This window comes from Bos indicus, chromosome 1, assembly GCF_029378745.1.
Source record: "Bos indicus isolate NIAB-ARS_2022 breed Sahiwal x Tharparkar chromosome 1, NIAB-ARS_B.indTharparkar_mat_pri_1.0, whole genome shotgun sequence".
NCBI lineage: Eukaryota > Metazoa > Chordata > Mammalia > Artiodactyla > Bovidae > Bos > Bos indicus.
The window spans coordinates 134,935,449-134,961,867 of NC_091760.1; the positions used below are offsets into that span (position 1 = coordinate 134,935,449).

The 26,419-nt window shown below is 50.1% G+C and overlaps 1 protein-coding gene across 1 annotated transcript in view; it reads right to left on the reverse strand.

Annotated features, from left to right (window-relative positions):
• Window positions 1–18,542, reverse strand: part of EPHB1 (EPH receptor B1) — a 462,907-nt gene extending 444,365 nt beyond the window's left edge. Inside the window, exon 1 of the mRNA XM_070794456.1 lies at window positions 18,060–18,542. Coding sequence (XP_070650557.1) covers window positions 18,060–18,117 — 58 coding nt within the window. The 5' untranslated portion in view covers window positions 18,118–18,542. The remainder of the gene's footprint in view (window positions 1–18,059) is intronic.
• Between the last annotated feature and the right edge of the window lie 7,877 nt (window positions 18,543–26,419).

Sequence of the window (26,419 nt, forward strand, 5' to 3'; positions counted from 1 at the left end):
AAATGGGCTTCTCTGAGGTTCTCCAGCCCAGATGATTTTGGCCCAGGGAAGGGCAAGCCTGGCTAGAAGGGAGTCCTATATATGAATGCCTGCTTCTTCTACAAGCACAAACCCTCTACCTCCTTCAAGGGGTGTCCCTCCTTCAGGAAGCAATCCTGGTTACCCTGGCCACTCCATCTCTCCGTCCTCTGACCTCCAACAGCACCAGTCACCTGGCTGAGCCACTGAGCACTCACTTGGCTGAGCCACTGAGCACTCACTTGGCTGTACTGCTGCTCCATGTACTTGCCTTTCCTTTCCCCGTGCTAGGCCTCCACCTCTGCTACTTCTGCCGTGACATGCACCCCCACCACTTTCCATCTCCACATGTTCAAGGTACAGTTTACCCCTCGGCTTCCTGTAATACAGGTCCTTTCAATGGTGGCTCCTTGTCTGAACCACCTTTGGACTCTCCATCCAGCCCCAGATGTGTCAGTCTTGTCTTCACAGTTAGATCTGGGTTCCTGTGCTGCTGTTGCTTTGTGCTTGATGAGCCTGGTTTTATGTCATGGTGGCACCAGCATCAGCCTCTCCCTGAGTGACCCTGAGCAGTGTGATAGGGACACAGTCCATCAACCATTCATCCATCCATCATTTACCAAGGGCCTCCCTTGTGCCAGGTCCTGGGCTGGATTCTGGGGGACCCTCAGAGACCCTCACCCTGCCCAGAGTCAGAAGTGATTCAGTGTCAGTTGCATCCTTGCTCATGGGCACAAGAGGTGCTTATGAGATGTGACACGGGGCCCAACCGTGCCTATCAATTCTTGATGACACCGCGGCGGGCCTCTACATCCTTGTCATGTGTCACCGCCCCCATGATTACTGTGATCACTGATCATCATCATGCAAATACCAGGAAACGCGGCTGAAGCGCCTACATCATCCCCGGTGTTGAGAAGCCTGAGGAATCCTGCATCTGTCATCTACATTCAGAAATGAGCCAAAGTCATGACCTATGGCATGCACATACCAGTGGAATGCAGCACAGACCAGTGGATCTGGGAAGCCTCTCAAGAGGCGGAGCAGGAGAGGGGTGATGGAACGCCTGGGTGCCCTACTGCTGGGCCCAGCCTGAGGCCAGGCATCCTGAGCAGTGCCACACCAGCCCTCAGAGGACAGCCTGTGACGAGGAATCACACCTTTCCCCTTAGGAAGGAAACTCCAAAAGACGCCTGTAATAAGACCACCCTGGAGAAGCAGGATACTTGGGGGTCTCTGCCTGATTTCTGCCACCACCACCACAGAGGCCCAGGTCCTTCTACAATGCTGGGCAGGGGCAGGGCATGGACCCTCCCTTCAAACCCAGGAGTATGGCAGAGACAGGCCTGGCACTTACAGACAACACACAGGAAACAAGCACAGGGTGACACAACCCGGATGACCTGGACTGTGGCTTCCTGCAGAGGCTCACACATTCTCACGGCAGGGACCACTCTGCAAGGTTCTGGCTCTGATCTAGGAATGCATTTCCTCCCTGATAACTGACAGCCATCCTCGTTGAGAAGGTCATGGACCCCTGCCCCACCTCTAGGAATGAGACCCAGCAGGTACCAACCCTCTCTGCATACCACAGCAACCACAGTGGTCAGGTGAGAGTCGGGGAGAAGCTCCCCTGGAACCTCCAATCAACCATACACATGGAAAGGGGCCCAAAACAGAAAACCCAATCACACACACACACACACACACACAAAACAGACTAAAGGTCTGAACATCATTTCATCAAAGAGTATGTATGAATGGCCAAGAAGCATGTGACAGGGACAACACTAATAAACAATGCAAATGAAAACCACGGGATGCTGTCATATACTCCCCACAATGGTTAAAATTAAAAAGATTGACAATAACAACTGCTGGTGAGGATGCTGGTGAGGAACTCTCATATGTAGCTAATGGAATGCAGAACGTCCAAAAAACACATTGGCAGTATCTTATAAATTCACACGTATCATATCATCCAGCAATTCCATGCTCGGGGATTTACACAAGAGAAACAAAAACCTATTTTTCATTTTGTGTCTTCACAAAGACGCATAAACTGTGGTCCAGAGCAGGACCTCCTAGACCAGTAGCTTTATTCACAAAAGCCAAAAACTAGGAACTAGAAGAAAATAGAGATCAACTATTAAATGCATAAACCAAGAATACATATAAACCAAGAATACACACACACACACACACACATATGTATATGTCCATGGGGTCACAAAGAATCAGACATGACCAAGTGACTAGGCACAGCACCTTTATATACATATATATTCATTTGATTGAACACTACTCAGCAATAAAAGGGCTTCCCTTATGGCTCAGCTGGTAAAGACTTCGCCTGCAATGTGGGAGACCTGGGTTCGATCCCTGGGTTGGGAAGATCCCCTGGAGAAGGGAACGGCTACCCACTCCAGTATCCTGGCCTGGTGAATTCCATGGACTGTACAGTCCATGGGGTCACAAAGAGTCAGACATGACTGAGCAACTTTCACTTTCTTTCAGCAATAAAAAGGAAGGAACCACAGATGTGGGACCACAGGGATGAATCTGAAATGCAAGCACTGAGTGAATAGAAGCCAGACAGAGAAACACAACATATTCTGTGACTCCATTTGAATGAACTTCTAGAAAAGTCAAAACTGTAAAGGCAGAAATCAAATCAGTGCTTGCCAAAGGCCAAGGAGAGAGGGACAGAGGCAGGGAATGGCAGCAAGGGCACAGCAGGGTGATGAAAATGCTCTATATCATGTTTGTATGGGGGCCACATGCCCACATTCATCAGTCAAGTCTCATGGCATCATACACTTAAACTTGGTGAATGTTACTGTGTGGAAATCATATCTGAAGAAAGCTTATTTATCTAAAAAAATGGACCCAAACTCAAAACACCATTTTCAAATCTGGGGAACTCGGGACTGATATTCACTAAGCGTGGGCTGGCACAGCCATGCTTGTTAAAATACTGAAAGCCTTCCACACTTACTGGTAAATCACCACTGCTTGAGGTTTCCAGTTACCCTCCTGTTCCCAGGCCTCCACTGGGCCCCTCAGACCAGCCCAGGACCTGACAACCAAAGGCAACAGAAGGCAGCAGAGGATCTCCCAGGCCAGCTAAGGTGGACACCATTCTGACTGGCCGGTGCCACTCCTGATAAAAGTTACGTGGAAAAACAAAAGATGTCAAGTTGTGCTCTAACTCAGCAGAAGGCTGGCTAATTTCCTGCCAGGCTTATTTTGTTTAGGTCGTGCTTTCTGAACAAGGGTGCCAAGTCATTCTTGGGGGAAGGTGCAGAATGAAAAATCTTAGCCATTACAATCATCGCTGGCCCCTCAAAGGGCCTCAATATGTAAAGAGATGGACAGTCTCTCCAGGAATGAATATTTCACAGGGTATGGTACTGGGTGATCAGGAAAATTTATCTACAAAGGCTCCCAGGAGTGAGGGGTGGGAGGACAATGAGAATAAGGCTGAGAAACACTGGTTCAGATGCAGAACAGAGACCGCCCTGACACCCCAGAGGCAGCCCCAGTGCTTACATGGAACTCCCATCTGATGGGTTTCCTTGTGCAATGGGTGCCCATCCTCGGCACAGTGAGTCGGTGTCCTGAGCCAGAGGATACGGCCCATCATGGCAAAGCCAGTCATTCATTCTCCATCCTCTGAAAAGCTTTAAACCAACACAACTCAGCAAACTTTCCCAAAACCCTGGCAGTCAGCACCCAGCCTAGCCCATTAGGATGGCCTCAACCATGACCACACACAAAGCTCTACAGGGAGCCAAACACAAATCCAAGGATTCCCACCCCTTTCCTCTGGACAGATTTGCTCCTGGAGCCCCTAATGACAGAAGTGCACGCAGCACTTAGGGGGCTTTCTGTGGCATGAAATGATGAAGACCACCTCCAGGTGAGCAGAAATTAAGCACAGTCTCTGAGTCCTGCTTCGTCAGGCTCAGCTGAGCCCCCGATTCTCTGTACAAGGCTGGCTTGTGCACTCAGACGTTATGACAATACTATAATTGTTCTTTCAGTCTTTTCCGGATATTTAATAACAACGTGAAGTGGGAGTCGCAAAGGTCAGCCCTGCTGTAGAACGAGCTTTGTTCTCATTGTCCTTTTCTGAATAGCATCTTCCATTTGCCAGCTGTTCCGTGCCAGTGAGCCCTGGTGGTGGAGGCCTGGTGCTGCTAAAAAAGTAGCATCACTGACTGGCGCGGAATATTCTGATTTGCTAACCAGTCCCCGGGCCACAGTCTAGCCACGTTATCTGCATAAATACACACACAAGCGCATGCATGCACAGACACACCAACACACATGCAAACCGGGCTTCCCCTCACTCCTCCAGCGCGACCCACAGCTACAAGCCCAAGAGTGGAAAGAACACCGACCACCAAGATCAGAGAAATGAGGTGCTGTACACATGTAGCATATTCATTCGCCAATTACTCTTTCTGGATAGGTGAGAAATAAAAAGCTCCTAGGATTTCAGAATAGTCATATATCTATGTTTTGGCTTTTTATATTTCTTTTTTTCATTTTTTCTTTCAGTTTATTCCTAAAGCTCACAATAGTTGGCGAATGGGAGTCACTCTTACGGTCTGTGACAGCAGTGTCCCAAGCTCCGGCCACCCCACCTCAGCGTGTCCAGATTCCTGTCCCATCCTATCATTTCACCTCTCTGAGCCTCAGCAGCCAGGTCTACAAAATGGAACAAACCCACTGCCTGTCTGAAGACAGGACACTCATCCAACGTTGAGATCTGTGACTCTCTTCCCGAAGACCTACATCAGAGGGCAGTTTTCAAGAACATATGGACTCTTGGGAGCCTTTCAAGAACCAGGGTCTTCTTAGAGGTCTGCGTGTCAGATAGAGTAAAAGGGGAACTGCATTGTAATTCAGAACCCATGCAATGTTGTCAGTGAATGTCTCTTGCGTCTGGGCAGGGCTCGGTTTGGGAACTCAGGTACCATAAAAGAGGGCGATGTAGCCCTGGCAGTCTGTGTCAGAGAGCAGCTTTGTACCTAATCCGGAGAGTATGATAGTTGCTAAGGAACCATTGAGATGCAAATGAACTGGCAAATACTTAGCAGCAAGATATCAGAAAAGGGTGGGGAGGAGATGCCTTGAACAAGTTAGTCAGGTGAGTGAAAGGAAAATTACTTTCTTCTGATTGGAAAAAGAAAACCACGGGTTTTCGTGCAGAGCGGCAGCACTGTGCTACTGCGTTTAAAAGGGTAAAAAACCAAACTGTTCTTGTTCTGCTTGGCTGGGAGTAGAGGAAAGTTGGAGCTAAGAGCAGGGAACCTGGAAGGGCAAATGGAGTCTTCCTCTGGTGAACTCTAAGCAGATTTCAGATACCTCTCTCCCAAAAGAGAAAGAGACACTTAAGGTGTGACAAAAGAAGTCTGCAAAGGACACTGAAGACCTGCCATCCTTACGCAAGTCTCAAAACCTAGTCAAAAAGTACACAGAAAACTAAATGTGCTACTGACACAAAATGGAAATTTCTGGTGAAACTAAGCCATGATTGAGAGTGGGGGAAAGTAAGGGGAAATGAGCCATCTTACCAGGTACCTATGAGTTCGCATTTCTTTCCTTCTTGCTCTGCACTGAGCATTCAATTTAAATGCAATGGTTAGGTTAGGATGTTGTAGTATCTGTGTTGGAACCCAGAGATACAGTGAGAAGCATGGCTCCTCACTCATCATTTTTTTTCATCTTGTCCCCAAAAGGAGCCCTCCTTTTTCAGAGTCTAACTGAGATGCTCTAGTCTTAAACTCATTTTGCCTTCGGTCAAATACCCCTTTGGTCTGCCTGTTCATCACTTTGAGTTTGATCTTAATGCTCAGGGATAAAGAAAACATCCTCAGAAAGAGGATGAGACTCAGCCAGAAGAGACTGCTGGCCCAGCCATTTCCAGGTTGCCCTTCCTGGGGTCTCACTTTTCTATCACCCACAGCTTCCCCAGCGTTTCCCACAACTTCACCCAGGACCATCACAGCTACGGCCGCCTCCTTCTGCCCTGAAAGTCCATGTTCTTTCCTTTCCTGCAGACCAGCTCTCTTATGTTCCAATGATGTGACAAGGTGGAAGACTGCTGCCCCGTCCAGCACGCACTCCCACTACTTCCAGGAATAGCACCCTGACATTTCTGGGGGGAGCCAGCCCTCCCCATCTCTGGCCTGGTGGCTCAGGTGGGTCTGGGCTGCCCCTCTCCCCCCAGCTCTGGGGATGGGTAATCATGCACCCCACAGCTGGCCAACGAGTGCATTTCAACATGCTGGTGACAGAGCCTGGTTCAGGCAGAGACTCAGGACCCAAGGGAGCCAAGGAGGCAAAACTTCCAGGGCCTCTGCTAGAGCCACTGGGAGTGAGAATTCATCACTCTGCCAAAATTTCCAGAAGACATGAGTTTGAGCTGCCAGCAGCCACGTGAGTATCTGGTGGGAAAGCTGTTGGAGGATAAAGTCAAGGTAAATAGCTAGCTGATTATTCTCCATAGCCCCTTCAGACCCATTCTCCAGCTCATTTTGCACTCTTTTGAGGCTCAGGAGACTGACTTCCATGGACCAGGCCACCTTGTCCTCTGTCTTCTTGTTGGGTTCACGCAACAGGAGGTCCTGGCAGGCGATGAGAAAGTGGAGGAGAAACAGTTCTAGGACTACATCGCCCCTCTCTGCCCCCATGCACTGCTCTATCTAGGACTACAGCTTCTGCCCCCAGGGCCCTCTCCCAGTACAGCCCTGACCAGGTCCTGATGGCACCTCCCACTGCCATTTCTGGCCTTAGGGAGCTATCGCTTCCCACTATTGCCAGATCCTGGGTACACCCAATCTTGTTTGGTTCCCTTGCTGTCCTCTGCTTAGCTGCTTACTCATGTCCGACTCTTTGTTGTCCCCATGGACTGTAGCCCACCAGGCTCCTCTGTCCATAGGGATTCTCCAGACAAGAATATTGAAGTGGGTTGCCATGCCCTCCTCCAGGGAATCTTCCCAACCCAGGGATAGAACACAGGTCTCCTGCATTGCAGGCAGATTCTTTACTATCTGAGCCACCAGGAAAGCTCAAGAATACTGGAGTGGGTAGCCTATCCCTTCTCCAGGGGATCTTCCCGACCCAGGAATCAAATCAGGGTCTCCTGCATTGCAGGTGGATTCTTCACCAGCTGAGCTACCAGGGGAAGCCCATTTAATTCCCTTAACTCTGGTCACACCTCTGGAAAAGAGTCTCTTCACTGAACTCTCCTCAACTAACCCTTTGAGAATACCATCTGTGTTCTGCCCAGAACTTGGCTAACACAAATACAAAGCTAAGGAACAAAGAAAAGCAGACTGAGCCCTGAGACAGCCTTGGTGCCCCAGATACAGTCACAACCTGAGTCCCAAAATATCCAAGAAAACAAAGGCCAGGAACCACTCCTTAACCTTTGCTCTCCTCCAGTTTAAGCTGTACATCCGTCTCTACAACTGAAGATATGGCTAACAAAACAGGTAAAGCCCTTCATGGAGAGCTCTAGTGGGCCACCATCATGAAAAAGAAGACAGGAACGATTATCAGTTTTGGGTTCTCATCCCAACACACTCCCATTTCTGTCTGACAAATGTCTACCCATCCCCCAAGGAGGATGTGTCTCTATCAGTCTCTTACACACACAATCCTGCCTCAAATCCTTCCCACTGGAGTATGATCCTCTCCTTTGGTTTCTCGTAGCAGCTGATGTGCAACTGTTATACCACAGCTAGCAGACTGCATCACACCTCCCGTGACAGCCTGTAGTCTGCACAGCTCTGTCTCCCCCACCAACGTGTTAATCAGTGAGCTCCTGGAAAGAACGGCTGTGTCTTCTTGAACTTCATGTTTTCAGCTTCAAGTACATTTCTCATGTAGATGCTCAGTAAATGGGCTCTGTATCAGTATTTATGAACCTGGCGGCTCCCAAGCCGTCAGTTCTGTCCTGCAGCTCGCATCCCCCATTTGCCTCTTGTAGAATTTGGGCTCTCACCTCTGGGAGCAGCTCGGCCCTTGTTGGACACTCTGGGATGGGCTGTATCATCCCTCAAGGCAGTCTATCCCAGCTTGGTTCAGCCTGGCTGGAAAGAACTGCATAATCAAGCCAAAACCCATCTCCCATGCAGAGCAAAGCCTGGCCTGCTTGGCAAGACCACCCTTCGTGTATTCACAGAGGCCTTCCCTCCCTATCCTCTCCTCTCATTCTCAGGTGCCCTGCATCCATCACATCACCCTGTTTATTCCCTTCATAGTACTTTCCTGAAATTATGTTCTCCATTACTTTTCTTCTTAACAACCATCTGTCCCACCGTTAGGATGCCCCCAAGGGCTGCGTCCCCCTTCATCACTCCCTGTTTTGTGCATACTGCCTGGCACATAGTAGGAAATATTTGATATTTCCTAATATCTGATAGAAGTTGAATGACTGAGACATTTCTTCTCCCCGTCCCTAACCTCCTCAAGCTGTCTTTGCTGCTGCTGCTAAGTCGCTTCAGTCATGTCTGACTCTGTGTGACCCCACAGACGGCAGCCCACCAGGGTCCTCCGTCCATGGGATTTTCCAGGCAAGAGTACTGGAGTGGGGTGCCACTGCCTTCTCCACAAGTTCTCTCTAGTCTTCTCTAAACCATTTTTCTTTTACTACTTCTCCTAGGATATTTTGGCTATCAATTGCTACATAACAGACCAATCCAAAACCCCGTCATTTTAAACATGACAAGATCTATTTTGTTCACAAATCTATAATTTGGACAGGGCTCAATGAAGAAAGCCTGTCTCTTCCCACTCAGAGTCAACAGGAATGACTGGAAAGATGGGGGCTGCAACCATCTGAACACTCCCCTGCTCAGAAGTCTGGCACGTTATGCTGGCAGTGGGCTGGAATATGAGCTAGGCCTGTGGCTAGAACATCTACAAGTGGTCTCTCCAAGTTGCTTGGGCTTCCTCACAATATGGTGGCTGAGTCACAAGGGCAAGCGTCCCTCATGTAAGAGAGAGCCAAACAAAAGCTGCAGCATCTTCTCTGAACTCACCTCCAAAGTCATGCAAGATCACTTCTGCCATAGTCTATTCATTAGAGTCAGAAGGCCAACCCATATTTAAAAAGGAGGAGAATTAGGTTTCATATTTTGATGAAAAGAGGAGAAAAACTTGCAGACATTTTAAACTCCCACAAAGGACATGATTTCAGGGTTTTTTTTTTTTTTTGGTGTGTGTTCTGCTGATTTTCCTTTCTTTGTATTCATTAATACAACATATATTTATTGCTGTCACCTATGTGCCATAAGGTGGGGATACCATGGCAGGTAAGCTGGAGCCCCACCCTGCAGGGGCTCACAGAGCTATGGGGTACCCAGACAAATCAACACATAATTACGGACCAGTGTGGACTGAGCTCCCACTGAGGGAAGCATAAATAGGTGTGGTGGGAACCAGCTGGCAACCTCATCCAGCCGGGGGCTGGGATGAAGGCTTCCCAGAGGAGGCGAATTGTGGTAAACTCAAAAGAATAAATTAAAGTTAGCCAAGAAAAGATCAGCGACAAACACAACACAGACACACCAAGCAGGTACAGACTCAGAGGTGCACAGCAGCAGAAGACTCAGGTAGGCCTCTACACATACCGGGGAAAAGAAATGGGGGATGCCCAAGGGTGTGCCTGTGCGGTGGGTGTGCTCCTGTGCCGGCATGGAGCAGGGAAGATGGAGCAGCAGGCCATGATGCTAGCAGGGAAAGGTGGGGAAAGGAGGACCCAGATTGTAAAAGGTCTCACATCATGAAGGTGCTGGAAGAGACTCACGCATATCCCAGCCAGGATAAACCCAAACAGCATGGTATGTGGTCTGACACCCAAAGTATGGTCTGAAAGTGCCCAACATGGGCCACTGGGTGCCTGCCCACAACTCAGTGAATGTTCTGATACTAAGACCCTCTTCCTCACCCTGAAGCTTACAGCCTGCCCCCTCACCCCCAGTTCATCCAGACCACTTGAATGCACTGCCAAAGGGCTGAGAGCATCCCTGGATGGGCCGCCCTTCAGCCCCTCCCAGAGAGGTTCCTCCCCTCGTTTTCACTCTTCCAAGCTCACCACCCAGCTCAAGCTTCAGCATCAATGAGAAAGCCAAGGGCAAAGGTCCCACCTTGATGTGCTGGAAAAATAGCGAGAGGAAAACAACAGAACAATTAACTGCAGGGCCCAGCTGCCTCTCACAGATAAGGCATTTTCTCTGTCACCCCTGTCGATGAAGCTGCCTGCTATTATTCCAGTCCTTCTGCTCAGCCCTGTCCACAGGCGCGGCCCCCGGGGGACGGAGCACGGCCCAGTGAGACTAGGACGCTCAGGGGTTTCTCTCCCCCCTCCTCCTACACATCCATCTATGCTCAAACCTGATGCTAACCCCGTGTCCTCCCCTGATGTGAGTCTGCACCTGTCCAGATGGGCAGGAGCCGCCAGAGCTCTGGAAGTAACACGGCCCCAAGCAGGGTGGGGTGCACAGGGCAGAAACTGGGGCGGCTCCCAAAGGAGAACAAGGGCAGCTGGCCCTCCGTCTAGAAGGCAGGCCTGTGGCGGGAGCTCCAGGAGGCCCACAGCAACCCAGTCCCCCCACACACCCCCACCACCACAGCCCGGCACAGATGCCAAGCAGCCACCATCTGAGCAGCACATCAAAGACGTGAGCCAGACGGATACGCGGCAAAGAGAAGACCACTAATGACCACAGCAGGGGTCTGACTGGTGGGAGAACATGGAAAAGGCCATGTACAAACAGGAAAATGCAAACCGAGATGGGAAACGGTTTTCCTCTAGCTGGAGCACAGGTCATGCAGGACCAGAGAGCAAGAAGAAAGCCTGGCTGCAGGGATCAGGATACTCTCCGGTACTTTGGACAGCACCTGGCAGGAGAGTGAATAAACAGCTGGTGCTTAATACGTGCTCCCTGCTTTCATTCATGAGTAAGCAATGTTCAGTGGAAAACGCACTGAACTTGGAGGCAGTGGCCTGAAGGGCTGTCCAACTTCAATTTGTTAAAACTTCAGTTTGAATCTTAGTTCTTATGTAACTTAACCTCTCAAAGCCTCGGCTTTCTCACCTGTAAAACGGGCCAACAGATGCTTGGATATTAAGAGTATGGGATCAATCAGCACATGATAAATGGAAAAACAAAAGCTTAGTCCAGTCCTGGCTCTAGTGCTGTCAGGCTGTAGGATTTCTAGAAAGTCTCTTCCCGTCCCTAAAATCTGCCTCCAGTCCTACTCCCAACATCCAGGGCCCTGGGAACAAGCCCTGTGGGCTCCCACATGCTGCAGCGGCCCCTGGATCAGTCCCAGGGACCTCAGACATGAGCGCTAGGCTAGGCCTGGGGCCCCCTGCTCCCTCACTTGCCCCTCCCCTCCTGGCTACCTGCCTCTGCCCATTTCTCTGCTCATTATCACCTCCACGGGGTGGGGGGGATAGAGAAGCAGGGCAAGGAGGTTAAATTCAAATCAGTCATTTGGTCACTTGCTGCTAGGAAGCAGGTGGAGTGAAAGGAGAGACTAGGGCCTCAGGTGCAACCTGTGGGCAGAAATGAGCTCTGGTAATTCTCGGGAAATTTCCTATATGTTTCCACGTTGGCCCAGCTCTGCTACTGAGAACTCTGGGAACCTTCAGCAGCTGCTAATTGTGTTATCTGTGGGCGCTGGGGCTTCCCTGCCCTGGAGGAACACCTCTGCTGGGGAGGGAGTGAGAGGGCCTTTTTCACCATGTCTTCAATGTCTCTAGTAGCTGAGGATCTTGAAGACTCCATTATGGGGGTCGTTACGATATAGCGAAGGGCCCCAGATTTTCAGCTCTGAGGCTGAGTAATAAATACTCCATGCTGTCCAGGGATCAAGAGAGCGAGTTGAGTAAGACACTCTTCTGAGGCTGTGGAAATGACACCTTCTCTTTCACAAAGCTAGTGGCAAATGTAAAGCCAAATTTCACTTAGAGGCACCTGGCAGATGATGTTATATGGGACCAGTGGAGACTGTGGTCCCAGTGCCGGGCCAGGCCAACAGGAAGTCCCAGGAGCAACGTCTCCTTGTGGAGGCACCAGGCTCCAGCCCTTCCTGATGTCAACCAAGCTCACCCTCACTCATCTTTGAGCTGCTGTTGCAGAACCCCCGCCAGTCTATAAGGATCCACACCCCACCCACAACTAGTCAGGGGGTCACCATGCCCCAGACTTCACATTACCTACTACTGTCATCCCAAAGCTCCTAATTCTACCACTGCTTCTACCCTGGGGTTTGCCCCCACCCCAAGCCCTTTCTATCCTCTCCATCATGATGGCCCTTCCTCTAGTCTTTCAATAATGAGAAAACTGGGACACAGAGAGGGAGAGAGTGAACTAGACATCCAGTTGCTTCTTGTGTCTTAGGTCAGATGGAAAGCAGGTTTCCATTAGCAAAGAAGAACTAAGTCCACCATCGTCCAGGGCCCCAAGCACAGCATGTTCCCATCTCTCTAACCCCCAGAAGAATCATCAACAAAAGTTAGTGAGGCAACTCAGATGTCAGGCGTCAGGGGCCTTTGATGGAGCAGGTGGCCTTGACCTGGTCACTCAATGCCCCCCCTCTGAGCACAAACACACACCTGTGGGCCCTGATTTATCACTGCAATTTAAACAGAATCTACAGAAGGGACTGAGAAATTTCTCAGCAAAATTGTACTTTGAAATATGGACTCTCTCCCAGGGTGTTACTTTATTATTATAGTAATTTCCTCAGAAGGGCAGGCATCCGATGCTCTGTTTCTGCACCGCTTTGGAGACATGGAAATCTAACAGAAATATTCAGGTTGCTTTAGTGGCTAACGCAGAAGAGGGAGACATAAAGGGAGCTCTTCAAGGAATGCAGACTCCTAGAATCCAGGTGTAGGGATGTGCTCTAGAAGACTGGGGGAGGGGATAAGACAGGTAAGGGTCCAGTGTGCTCCCTCCATTGCCCCTAAGATGCCTAGGGAGCCCAGGCCCATCTCCTTTAGGGGACTTTGTCTGCAATCGTTTCTTCCTTGGGAGAGCTGGCCAGGGCAAGAGGAGGAACAGAGATGCTCCCAGTCCTGCTACTAAATTCCTTATCAGAAGCCATGCCACGGTGAGGGTCCCCAGCTCTGCATCTGCACGTGTGCAGGGTGGGGTAGGTGGATCGTGGGAAAAGAGGGGCAGGAAACCTGCTCCAGCTGAAGCATTGAGACCGTCTGAACAGTTCACTCATCTCTTCTCCCATGACCATGGAAACATGGAGTCCCCAGTAATCAACAGAGTACCCAGTGACCAGAGGCTGAATCAGCACTAGAATTTTTCCGGTCCGTGAATTCAGGCAGATCTGAACCTTTCTTCTCGCAAAGTTCACAAAAGTGGTGAAGTGAGGTGGAGTGGTTAAGAACACTGACTGCCTGGGTTCAAATGCAAACCTCTTACCAGTTTTGTGACCTTATCAAATCATTGAACCACCCTGTACCTCAATCTTCTCATCTGAAAAATGGGAGAGGAAGGTCGATAATAATACCAATCCAACAGGGTTGTCTAAGAACTAAGCAAATTAATTTACATAAAGTACCTAGAATAACACTGAGCATTAAGTGTGAGCTATTATCAGCAGTTTCCAAATATACCAGTGCCAGGCTGTCTGAATCTGCATCACTGGGGACCTTTATAATTGATAAAAATGAAGATGCCCAGGCTGTTCAGCAAGGGCAAAGTGGAGCAAGACCTGCCCAGGATTTGTTACTGCAGCTATTTTAGAGAAATTCCCCTGGGCAGAGTTTCCAGGATGCAGGATCTTCAGCAGGATCTTTCGGGAGGCCAGAATACAGTCTTTCAGAATCTATCCAGACCTGCTGAACTTTGGCAGAAAGAGCCCAAGAGTCTACAGCAAATTGCCCAGGTGGCATGAAGCTGCCTCAAGCCAAAAACCCTGCCTGAAATGACATTCCCCTCTGTTGCTTCCAAAACTGCCTCTGCCCTTTGCCCACACTGGAAACCCTACACTCAAAACCATAGGGTTTCTAAGAACTCTTGAGGATTAACTAAGATGACTGTTTTAGTTTAATAATATGAATGTATCTTTGACTTTAACAGCATCTTTATTTTTAAACTAGTTCAGGGATATCCTCATAATGTGTGTGTTACCTGTCTGACTTCCTAGGCTGCAGAGGGTGAGCATCACCAGCTACTGGCAGCTCTGCTCTGCCAAGCCAGAAGGTTTGGGACTGGCCAGGGCTGGGCCCGACCCCTGAAGCTGTCTACACTGCCAAGACTCTTCTCGAGAAATAGCCCAAGGCTGAGTTACCCTATCTCACCAGCATTCCACTCAATGGCTTCGGGTGTCCCTCTACAAACACGGAGTAAATGGCAACCATTTTACAATGCACAGAAAATAAAGTCAGCTAACGGATAGGACTCTCTCAAATTTACTTTTCCCTCCAGATTAAAACTTTGGTGCCTGCTACCACTTGCTGGCTCAGGATACCCAAATCAGAGGCACACATAACAAAGAAACATTAACTGAAAATGCAGAAACAGTCAATTGCTGCCTGACCTGGTAGCCTGTTGTAGGCATCCAGACTGAGGTTGGGGGTTTTCGCCACCAACCTGTGATAGACTTAACTGTGGATGGTGAACTTAGGGCCCTTGCATTTCAAGGTGTGGCATGTGTGTTCATGCACCAGAGATTCCTCCGGAGAATCCACTATTTGCTAAGTCCTGAGAAATCTACCACCAAATCAAACATGTGCACACTCAAGGGTGGCAAGTCCAGGATTTCACTCTGGGCCACACCAAAGAGCAGGTTCTCCTGGGAGTGCTCTGGCTGGCCAGCCAGCGTGGCAACCAGAGACCACCTGAATTTGTTATGGTCATTCATAGACACTGGTGCTGGGGCTAGGAGGAGGCTACAGGCTGTCAATGATTCCAGAGCACTGCCTCCAGAAGGGCCACCACGCTTAGCTCTGGAATACTCTACTCCGCGGGAAAGTGTCTGCTTCCAGCCCGACACCATAGAAGCCCGGGTCTCCAGACTCCATCATGAAGGGCATGGGCCAAAGGGCAGCTCAGAGAATGCAGCCTGCAGACACCAGCAGCCCATCGACAAGCGCTCAGATCCAATGTGAAAAGACATGAGCTTCAAGAGGCAGCTGTTTTTCTAGAAACAGAGAAAAGAGGCCTGGTTCTCTGTCCAGAAGTCCAGGGTACGTCAGCATCCCTGCACCCCCACCCCCACCCCAAGCCTGCCTGCTCCTCTCTGAAAATAAATTTAGAAAGCCTTTGCCCTGCAGGCCCTCTGTCTCCAGAGCAGAGCCAAGGGCTAGATGTAAGTGGGAGGAGAGGGCAGAGAGCAGGAGCGGTGTCCCTCAGCGTGGGCCTACCCCTCTCTGCGGGTTAGCCAGCTCCCTCTTCCTTCCATCGAGGCAGAGGGCCTCATAGGACACTGCCTGCTTCTGGCTAAGTGTCCCCACCTGGCCCATGGTTTCTGCTAAAGCTTTGGTCTGGCCCTGGCCTGTGCTGAGGACCTGCCTGGTCTTGGAGCTGCTTGCCATGGGTGACAAGGCCCCACTGAAATTCCATCAGAGACCCAGGACAGAAAAACCACAGGCGGACACAGAAGTGGCCAAATCCGCCAAGAGGGGCGCCCCCTGGCCACAGCAGTTTGAGAGGGATCTGCGATCTGCGTAGGCAGCTCATTGATCCACTTTTCTGATAATTATTCCTCACTCATCACAAACGAATGACTCTGGCCCCAGCCCAGCCAGGCAGGCGGGAAGGCACCTCCGCGTGTGCAGAGGAGAAAATGAGCCTGCCTGTGCTTACCCGGGAGAGGCAGGAGTGAATGGTGTGTACTATCTCTGTGCACTGAGCAGGAGGCCGGGGCTGCTTTAATATTCTGCTGAATGTGGTGTTTCTTTTAACCCTTACCAGAGAGACGTTCAGCCCAGAAAGCCAGGCTCTTCTGGCTAGGCTAAAGGTAAAGTTTCTGGGCTGCGCACAGAGAAAGGCCACAGGCCCCACCCTCTGGGTCGCTCCAGAACCCACGAGTGACCGGATGGGTACACGGGGCTGGGTACCAGCACCACAGCACCCTCCTTGGGGCCGCTCCAGTTCAACAGACAGGTCAAGAGAGGGTCTAGGGCGGAACTAGCACGCCGCCAGACGCCTGGGGACTTCCTATACATTTACTCCCCAATTTCGCTCGAATACAAAATTGTAAGTGCCCTCCTTCAACGTGGAAACCCAACCCTGAAACCAGATTCCTAAAGTGGGCACCTATCTGCTCTCCGAGCCGAGACGCTGACCCTTCAGCGGACGCCAAGAGAGGCGGGCAGGATGCGCCGCCCCAGCGCTAGAAAGTCCAGTGTGCCCTCGACCATTGCAAATGCCCGCTCTCCCAGGTCGTCCTGACCGCTTTGGAAGTGTGCCTCGCCCACCCGGCCCTAATTCGGCCGCTCCCGCGCTTGTCCCTCAAGAAGCCAAACCAGAGCAGCCCTTGCGCGGGGCGTTGATTGCGCCCCACAATGCTCCAGTCCCTGCACGACCCCAAAAGCAACCCACAAGCACAAAGACCCAGCAGCCGGAAAGGGCAGCGGCACGCGCAGGGCAGACAAAAAACCACCTTCAGAAAAGCAAGAGCGAGCTTTCTAGGCGTTAATCGCCGCACCCCCGCGCCGCCACCAGAACGAACGTGGATATGGTGGTCTTCACCACCAGGCCGGGGAATCCTATCCCCGCCCGGGGCCAAAAGGCCCCAGTTTCGCCTGGAGAAGGGCAGCGCTTTCCGGAGGGGTCGGGGCGCTGAACCACGGGGCTGTGGGGCGGATGGAGGGTTCCGCTAGGCAACCAGTAGCAGCAGAACAAGGACCCGGGCAGCCCAGAGGAGCGAGCTCCCAGCCCTGAAGCTGGCGCCGGCGCCGGGGGCCGCGCGCGAAGTCCTTCGAAGGAGTTTCACCCGCTTCGGACACAGGGACAGCGAGCGGGGCTGAGGTGCGCATTTCCCCCAGAGCTGCTTTCATCCCGGCACTAAACTCCGCTCCAGGCCGGGCTGTGTTTCCGGAGCGGGGTGCGACCGCCGCTCAACTGCGAGGAATGGGGCGGGAGAAGAGGGCGGGTGGCGGGAGGCGGGAATGGGGCAGGGATTTCCCACAGGGATTCGCGGGCGCCGCCGAGCGCGGAGCTCCCTGCTGCGCCAGGCGCGGTGCCCGCCGAGCGCGCTTTCCCCGCCGCGGCGGCGGCGGAGGCACAGTCAAGGCTGAAGTAGCGGGGAGAGCAATGCTGCGCATAGGCTACCTTTCCCAGCCTAAAGGGAGACTGGGCGAGTTTAGGCAGGACCAATCACCCACCCTACCCCACCCTCGTTTTCAGGTGCAAGAGGCCACAAAGGTGTCCACTTCTCCCCGACGGATTCGGGAAGAAGGCAGCCCGCAGGCTCCCGGACCACCAAGCTGTCCCCCGAGAGTCGGGCCATCTAACTCAGCCCCTCTCATTCGGCAGCCACTTGCAGGGTACCGGGGCAGAGCCTCTTCGGTCCCCGCGTGCAGCGCCAGCCTGCCGAGCCGAGTCCCGGAGCCTGCGGACCCGGAGCGGGGGAAAAGGAGAGGTGGCGCGCGGCCGCCTAAGGGCATCGGTGCCCGGGATAGGAAGGGAGCGGACAGACGCCCGCACTCCAGCGGCCGGACGGCCAGAGGCGCCCCTTCTTCCCCAACGCATAGTTGCGCCGGAGCTAAGGAGCCTGCACCGCAATGCAGCGGGCTCCGTGTTCTCCGAGGCTGCGGGAGACCAGGGCTGCTAGGGAGCGCGGGAGCCAGGGGGCTCCGCGAACCAGCTGCGGGCGCCGAGAGCCAGCCGGGGGCGCGCGGGTGGGTGCCGCCCCAGCCCCGCGCTCAGTGGTGGCCGACGCTCTCCCACAACCTGGCCCTCGGGTCTCGGGATGAGGGTGACACGTAGCAGCCAGAGAAGCCCTGGGGATACAGCCGCCAACTTGCTCCGCGGAGGCTACGTTACCTTCCATTGCGACCACTGCGGATGCCAGGAGGAGCAGCAGCAGGAAATCCAGGGCCATCGCCGGCCGGCGGCCCCCAGGCCGAGCCCGAGCCGAGGCGGCCGCGCGGGGAGGGCGCCGCGTCCCGGGGCGCCGCTGCGCTCCCCGCCGGTGGCTTCTCCGTATCCTTTCGCGCTCGGGCCGGGACCGGACTCCCCGGAGCGCGGCGTGGGCGTGGGCGGGAGTGTGCGCGCGTGGGGCGGTGCGGGCGCGCGTGGTTGTGGGTGTGCATGTGTGTGTGTGTGTTTATGGGAGAGGTGGGTGTGTGCGTGCCTGTGTGTAAGAGAGAGAGGGCGAGGGAGTGCGAGCCGGGTAGAGCGCGCGAGTGCGTGTGCGTCCTGGTGTCACATTGCGAGCTACATCCGAGCCTACGAGAGGACGGAGCCGGCCAGACTGACGGGGGAGGGAGCGGGATCCCCCACCATCAGCTCTCTCCCCACCCCTAACACCTCCTGTCCAATCAAGGAATCAAACCTGCAAAATTCCCCCATCCAATCAGGCGCGAGCACCTCCTTACACTGGCATTGTTAGTTTAAGAAAAACTTTTGCTTGCAAGGCTGTGCGGGAGGGCTCGGAAGGCGCTAGGAGGGGTCGGGGCTCCACCTGGTGGTGCTCTCGGAGAACCGCACCGGCCGGCCGTAGCTCTCCACGCCCTGATTTAGGGGGCCAAGGGAAGGAACGGACTCAGGCCCTTCCCTTTACAGCCCACCAGCTTTAGGTGAGCTTTAAATAATCAAATTTTTCTTCTTTCATCTTCTCAGCAAGACTACGCTGACTACCCTGTTTAGTGCAAGCCCGATGGCACACCTTATTCCTCCTGTCCATAGCACTTCACCTAACATGTGGTTTTACACTTATCCTGTTTATTGTGGGTCTCTCCTTACTAAAATGAGGTCTTCATTCTTGGGATTCGTGTGTGCTTTGTTCACTGCGGAATGGCCAGTGCCTAGAACAGTGCCTCGCCCGCCGAAGGTCATGGCGTGCATCTGCTGACTGAATGAATGAGGTTCAGAGAATCTGGGGGCATCAGCCCAGTGTGCAGAGCAAGGGATATGCTTCCTATCCAGCTCCCTGCTGCTCTCCTCCCCAAGAAGTCCCTGACTTCTCACTTCCCCACGTGTTTTGTGAACATCTGCTGAGGACCCCAATCCCAGAAAACAGGTCAGATGGTAATGACCAGTGGTCACATAACCCCCTAGAGGGGCGTAATGCAATAGGGACAGTGGAGAGCTCTGCAAGGTAGTGGGCAGGGGAAGGCACCCGTACTGTGGGGGCAGGACTAGAAGGACTGCAGAGGGGGACAGGGCATTGGAGACAGGAGTGATTCTCCCTAGCCCAGCTTCCCCAGCTCTGCTTTCTTTAGCCGGATGGTTTAAGATCAAGGACCTGCCCTGAGGCTGTAACACTATGCTGGAGAAGTGTCCTCACTGTACCTCCCCCTCTCCAAACCTGATGATGGTCTCCTCCTTTAGGATCAGGGACGACCTGTTAGGTCACCCCTCCCCCCAACAGTCACCTCTTTCCCACCAAGCCTTCCCAGATTTGTCAATGACTTGACAGTGGGCACATGTGATGGCCTCTTCCATGCTCCCTGTTCTCCTCTTACAGCATTGCCAAATCAAGTTCTCACCCTGAAATATTTAGTCTCTCCTCTGCTTGGGACTGCCCCTATTCAGTCCTAGCCAGACTCCTATCTCCATTCTGACATTGTTTTGCTTCCCCTCTCTGACTCAGGCTACCTCCCTCTCCACTACCCTCCATCCCAGCTGCCTCGGCATCGGCCTTCACTCCCTCCTCCTCCTCAACACCGTGCCAGCTGCCCTCTGCCCCATCACACTGCACCAAGTACATCCCAATGACTCTGAAGCCATCGTCCCAGGAAGAACGTGCTCCCATTACTCGTAGTCCTCCTAGGCCCTCAGCACTCCTGACATTAGGGACCAGTTCTCCTGGAGCTCTTGCCTCAGTTTCCACAGTGCCCACTTTCCTCCTACCTGCTTAGCACTTCTTACTGTTCCCTTTTCAGTTGTCAAGGAGGTTCCCCTGACCAGGCTCCATCCTTAGAACCTCTGCTTGCTGAGTTTCTCAGCAGCTTCACCGACTCTTTTGCCTCCAGCCCTCCCCCTATGGATGAACAGATAGATGAGTCTCAGACTCCTTTCTGTCCTTTGTTACATCACAGTCTTAGGAGAGACATATCCGGCAGAGTCCCCTCTGCCACAGCTTGCTCCCTTGTCCCAAGCCCATGAGCCTGTGCTAGTGCCAGCCCAATGCCTTGGCCACCCAGCTTCCAACCCCTCCTTTCCCCAATCCTTCTGCTGCCAAACCAGTCCTCCTCCAGCCAAGCTTGATCTTATCTCTTCTCAGTACAGAAACCTAATGGCTCCTCATTGTCTGCTAAAGAAAGACGGACCACTTTTGGCTGGCATCCAGACTCCTCCACAAGCTCCCTGGAACCTGCCGTCTCAGCCCAGACTACACCAGCCTCCCTGTGGGCTGGGCTGTTCAACCAGCTTGATCCCCTAAACACAGCCCAGGCTTTCCTTCCCTTGCATCTGGCTAGCATGCACTCACCCACTTACTCCAGGGAAATTTATTGGGTAATAACTACTAGCCAGGCATGCCTGCTCAAGGCTGTAGGGATGCAGACACAGGCACTGCTCTGAGAGAGCTTATGGAGTAGTGGAGAAGGATGACCATAAAGAGGAAAAAGGTGTCAGGTAACGGGAAGGATTGGACAGTCAGCAAGGTACCAGCTAAAGGATGATGGTGGGTAGTGAGAACAGGTGTTTATTGAGCACCTGCTGCATACAGGCATTGTATCAGATGTTTTTGTGCAAACTGAAATATATTTCCTGCCTTCAACTTCTTCCCAAAGCCCACCTCTCTCAGGAAGCCTTAATGTCCCCTAACTGTCTCTCTCACTCACAATCTTGTGCTACATCTCCTTGTGTGGGTACAGAGTGGCTCTTCCAGACCTGACTGAAGGCATTATCCAACTGCAAACCTCCCTCCTGGGAGGACCCTGGGACATCACAAGTGCAGGAATGCCAAGAACTATGCCAGGCACTCTGAACCTGTGCCAGGATCACAAGGATCACCAACCTAATATCCTCTGGCCCCTACAGCTCACCCTGAGGATCATAAATCGGTAGGGATGAGTAGGGCCACAGATGTTTTTTACAGTCCACACCTTGATGGGTTCTGCTGCTTAGAGAGGCTCGGGGGCCACTGTCTAGGAGTTGCAAGCTGTGCTCCAAGGATCTCTCAGGGGACATGCAGGTGGGGAAGTACAGGAACAGTCAGAGGATGGGGCTTCAGACCTCACCTCTGTTCAGACAGCCTTTTGTTTTACTGGGCATCTATATCAGGTTTTGTTTAAAGGAAGGGTTCTATGACAAGAAGAGAAGGAGGCAGAGGAAAAGTAAGAGGGGTGAGAGGAGAGAATTGGAGTGGGGTGGGGATGGACACATCAGTTCACAAGGGTATGAGGGAATGACACTGATGACTTTTAGAACACGCTGGTGGCTCAGGTAAAAACAGCTTCAGTTTAGGGCTTTTGCTAATTTCCCTAATAGCCCAGGGGATTGACTTTTCCTGAGCAAATTAAATATTAATTTAGCCGTTCAGCAGATTGATCTCTCTCGCAACACGTTATGCTCTGTAAATATCCCTGAAAGCACCATTGGTTGGGATTCCAAGCCTGGGTGCCCATTTTCCCCAAAGCATCTCCTAGGCTGTTTTGTTTTTTGTTTTTTTTTTTCTCTCTCTGATGTCAAATGCTCACTTGTTTTCTTGATTAATCACCCCTCTATTTGATATCACTAAATCACTCCTTCAAAGTGACAGATGTTTGCCTCTAAGCCAGCAGCTGAGCACTCTCAGGCACCCAAGAGTGACCTGACCCTTTTTCTAGGACTCAGAGGCCCTTCTGGTTGGAAGGTTTGGGGGCAGCTAACTAGGTCACCCCCACCTCTAAACAGCTTTGTGTATAAAAGATTGAAAAGCATTTCTAGTGAAAGCAACTGCCCAACTTCCCTTCTATACATTATGAAGCTACTGTACTAGAAAGTTCCTGCTCACCTCCAACCTGTATCCCTTTTGTTGTAGTTTTAGCCTGGTTTCTTCATTCTACTTAGTAGTGGGAGCACCAGTTCAGTTCAGTCACTCAGTCGTGTCCAACTCTTTGTGACCCCATGAATCGCAGCACGCCAGGCCTCCCTGTCCATCACCAACTCCTGGAGTTCACTCAGACTCACGTCCATTGAGTTAGTGATGCCATCCAGCCATCTCATCCTCTGTCGTCCCCTTCTCCTCCTGCCCCAAATCCCTCCCAGCATCAGAGTCTTTCCAATGAGTCAAATCTTCGCATGAGGTGGCCAAAGTACTGGAGTTTCAGCTTTAGCATCATTCCTTCCAAAGAAATCCCAGGGCTGATCTCCTTCAGAATGGACTGGTTGGATCTCCTTGCAGTCCAAGGGACTCTCAAGAGTCTTCTCCAACACCACAGTTCAAAAGGATCAATTCTTCGGCGTTTAGCCTTCTTTCACAGCAGTTTGAGAATGATCGTATGGATGTCTTGTACATGAGATCTTAAGTTGCTCCTTTATCCCATTGTTTTCTTTCTATGCATTGCTTAATGGCACAAATGAAAGGTTTTGTTACACAGTCCATGACCCAAGCTACTTTTAAGTAGAATGTTAAGCTACAAGACACATTTTCATCAATTCTTTTTGGAGAAGCAGGTGGATCATGTGTGGGTTACTTAAGGCATTTTAACAATGGATAATAGGCAAAGAACAAAACTTTCAGTGTTTATTGAGCAGGAATTCCATGTTGGTGACCAACAAGGTGCAAGAGACCCTGTGATGTCTGTGACCCCAAGCCCCCCTTTAAGGATCTCAGGATCTTCCTGGGAAGACCGACACTGAAATGTATTGTGGGACTTTCTGTAAAAAATGGCCTCTGGCTAGTAGCTTCCAACAAAGTTTCTCCTTATTTCTCTGGAAAATGCCTCAGCAAATACAGACAAATATGAAGACTCAGAGTAACAAGGTGAATGAACACTGACAGACAACCTAATTGCCAGGATGTAGAAGGAACTGACAAGCCTTATAAGGCTGATGAAGCTGGGTGGAGAAAAACCTATCAAGCACATGTATGACATATGCCAAATTCTCTTCTATAGAAAGAACTTGCTTTAAAGAAATAGGTAGGAAGATACGTGGTAATTCCTATTCTGTCAATATCTGACTCAGACACCCAGGATCTCTACTAACCAGAGAATGCAGTAAATATCCATTACCATTACTGATTCAGCTCCAAAGCAAATGAAGAACAGTTTCCCTGAGTCATCTTCCTCCCTTCCCTAAGGTCTTCTTATACCCAAGAGAGTCTGAAAACAACCAAGTTCAGCTCAGTTCAGTTCAGTCTCTCAGTCGTGTCCAACTCCTTGCGACCCCATGAACCGCAGGATGCCAGGCCTCCCTGTCCATCACCAACATCCAGAGTCCACCCAAACCCATGTCCATTGAGTCTGTGATGCCATCCAACCATCTCATCCTCTGTTGTCCCCTTCTCCTCCTGCCCCCAATCCCTCCCAGCATCAAAGTCTTTTCAAATGAGTCAACTCTTCACATGAGATGGCCAAAGTATTGGAGTTTCAGCTTCAGCATCAGTCCTTCCAATGAACACCCAGAACTTATTTCCTTTAGGATGGACTGGTTGGACCTCCTTGCAGTCCAAGGGACTCTCAAGAGTCTTCTCCAACACCACAGTTCAAAAACATCAATTCTTCTGCGCTCAGCTTTCTTTATAGCCCAACTCTCACATCCATACATGACCACTGGGAAAACAAGCAAGACAACTGTGGAAACGGATGAGCTGATGGAGACACAATGCATTCCAGAGGGGCTGAAAAGTCAAGAGGCTGCAGCAGACATGGTAATAATTGTGGGAGCAGTGCATCTCTGAGTGTAGTTTTTCCTGTGACATATCAGGTCAGAACACTAGAGAATCAACATGGTATTTAGACAAAGATGCCACTTCAGTTTGGCAGATGAAGCCTGTTGGCAACTGGCAGTTGAACACTGGCTCATCCTCTAGATGTAGGTCTAAAAAAGATGATTCAAGCATCAGGCAAGCAAGGACAAGGAGAGCTCAAGGCCAATCCACTCCTCCTACCTAGCATAAAACAGGACTATGGGTCTTCCCTTCTCAGGGAGGAATGAAAAGGGGTCAAGAGAGCCCAGGGACCTGTAGGAAATACTGCAAGGCAAGGAGCAGGGATGGTACCTCCAAGACCCAGAAGGGGAGCATCACTTTAAACATGATGTTCTGCCCAGCCAAGAGACATTTCAGGAAGCTTCTTGGTATGCATGAAGACAAATTCCATGGCTAAGGAAGAAGCTGACAAGAAAACAGACTAAGAAAAAAATGCAACCAAACGAGAGAAGGAAGGAGAAAGAGAGAATAGGGTTTTAAAGAAATAAAAATGCAGGGCAGAATTAAACTCTACACATGTGTGTCAGGAGAGAATAGATTTGTTGCTGCTGAGCATTTAATAGGTGGTATGGAAGACAAACTGGGGAATCTTTCCAAGAATGCATGCAAAATGGACAGAAAAGGAAAAACACTGAAAAAGAATACAAAACATATGGAAGACAGAAGATGGAGGATCAACATATGTAAAATTGTATTCTTACTTGCAAGGGAATGGGAACTATAAAGAGTCCCCAGGAGCATTCCTGAAAGAGTTTAGAGTTCCTAAAAGAAATAGCAGTACAAATGTCATCAAAGTAATTGCAAGGCTATAAAAAAACAAAACTTTTCTTAGCTGAATAAAGACCTGATACTCACATCTCAGTGATGTTTTTGAACTGTATGGATATTTTAAAGAAATCTTACATCTACCCGAGGACGCGCACAAACACAGACATAGAAAAAGAGACTAAATTGCCTATAGTTGGAATAAATGTCATTAACTTCATAACACCGAATTCCAAAAGAAAATGGAGCCAGAGCTGTAGACTTTGAGAAGTGAAAAATTTGTGACACAGATAATATATTTCCAGCAGACTGAGAGCAACAGAAATTTTCAGTTACATTTTAAAATCTCAGAAAATTTGCAGCAGTTTGGAAAAAAAGTTACTTGAAAATATATTTCAAACAACAGAGATGAGATTTGGTGGCAGACATAAAATCAATTAAAAATAGAAGTCTAAATGTTTGCAAACCACTTTTAAATTTAATTAAAATGTCAAAAGTAGTCTCAATACAGAATGTTGTCAAAATTCAGGTTACAAAAACCTAAATCTAATAGCTCAAATTGTATTAAGATCAAGAAGAAGGGGAATGTTAGGTGGGGGAGAAAAGCTATATGAAATTCCTTGTTCACATAGGAGGGGTTCAGAAGCTTTTTGTTTCTTTTAATGCTTACCTTACAAATACTGAAATTGGCTTAAAATAGTTGAAATTAGTTTTAAAAAGTTTTAAATATTAAGTGTTTCTATAAATATAATTTAAAGACATATATAGACCTTTAAAAACACCGAAGAAGGTAAAAATAAAATATAACTTGTATATTTTTAAAGGAATTGAAAAATTATTAAATGGAAGGTAAATTATTGTTGAACAATAAAATACAAAAGAAATAACAGAATTAGCTTCCAATAACAAATATGAATGAATTGAATACTGACTAAAAACTCTTTGGCTAAAAAATATCACTATATAGCATACATAAAGAAAAAATAAATCATGAAAGAATAACTTACATTCACATTAATAATATAGGTTAACCCACAAAATTGTTACTAAACACATCTAGAAAAACCCAATAATATGTAAAATATTTTCTTCTCAATGTGCTGCAGAGTCCGTAAGAAGGATCCCCAAGAGCCTAGAAAAAAAGTGCTGAAATCCAGATGATAATGTGAGTGCTTACACTGCAGACTGGGTAGGGATTAGTCCCCAGTCAGGAAGACTAATGGCTTGAATTTTAATGTTCATTAGTAGAAAACAAGAGTTTGAATGAATGCAAGGCACAAAGTTCGAACTGAGACCATTGCGTAAAGCTGAGGCCTCAAACTGCAGCACCTTCATTGAAAGCATGGACTGAGAGAAAAGTTTATCCTCTATCAGAGAGGAGGACAAGGAAGTTTGCTTCTCAACCTAGGCTCAGGATATGAGAGAAAATAACCTCCCCATAGAACTCCTATCATGGGCCTTCACTCACATAGGATTCAGTTTAAATTTTACTACTTAATCTCAAAACTTGCAAGGCAAAAACTCGATTAGAAATATTCAATACTTTTTAATAAAT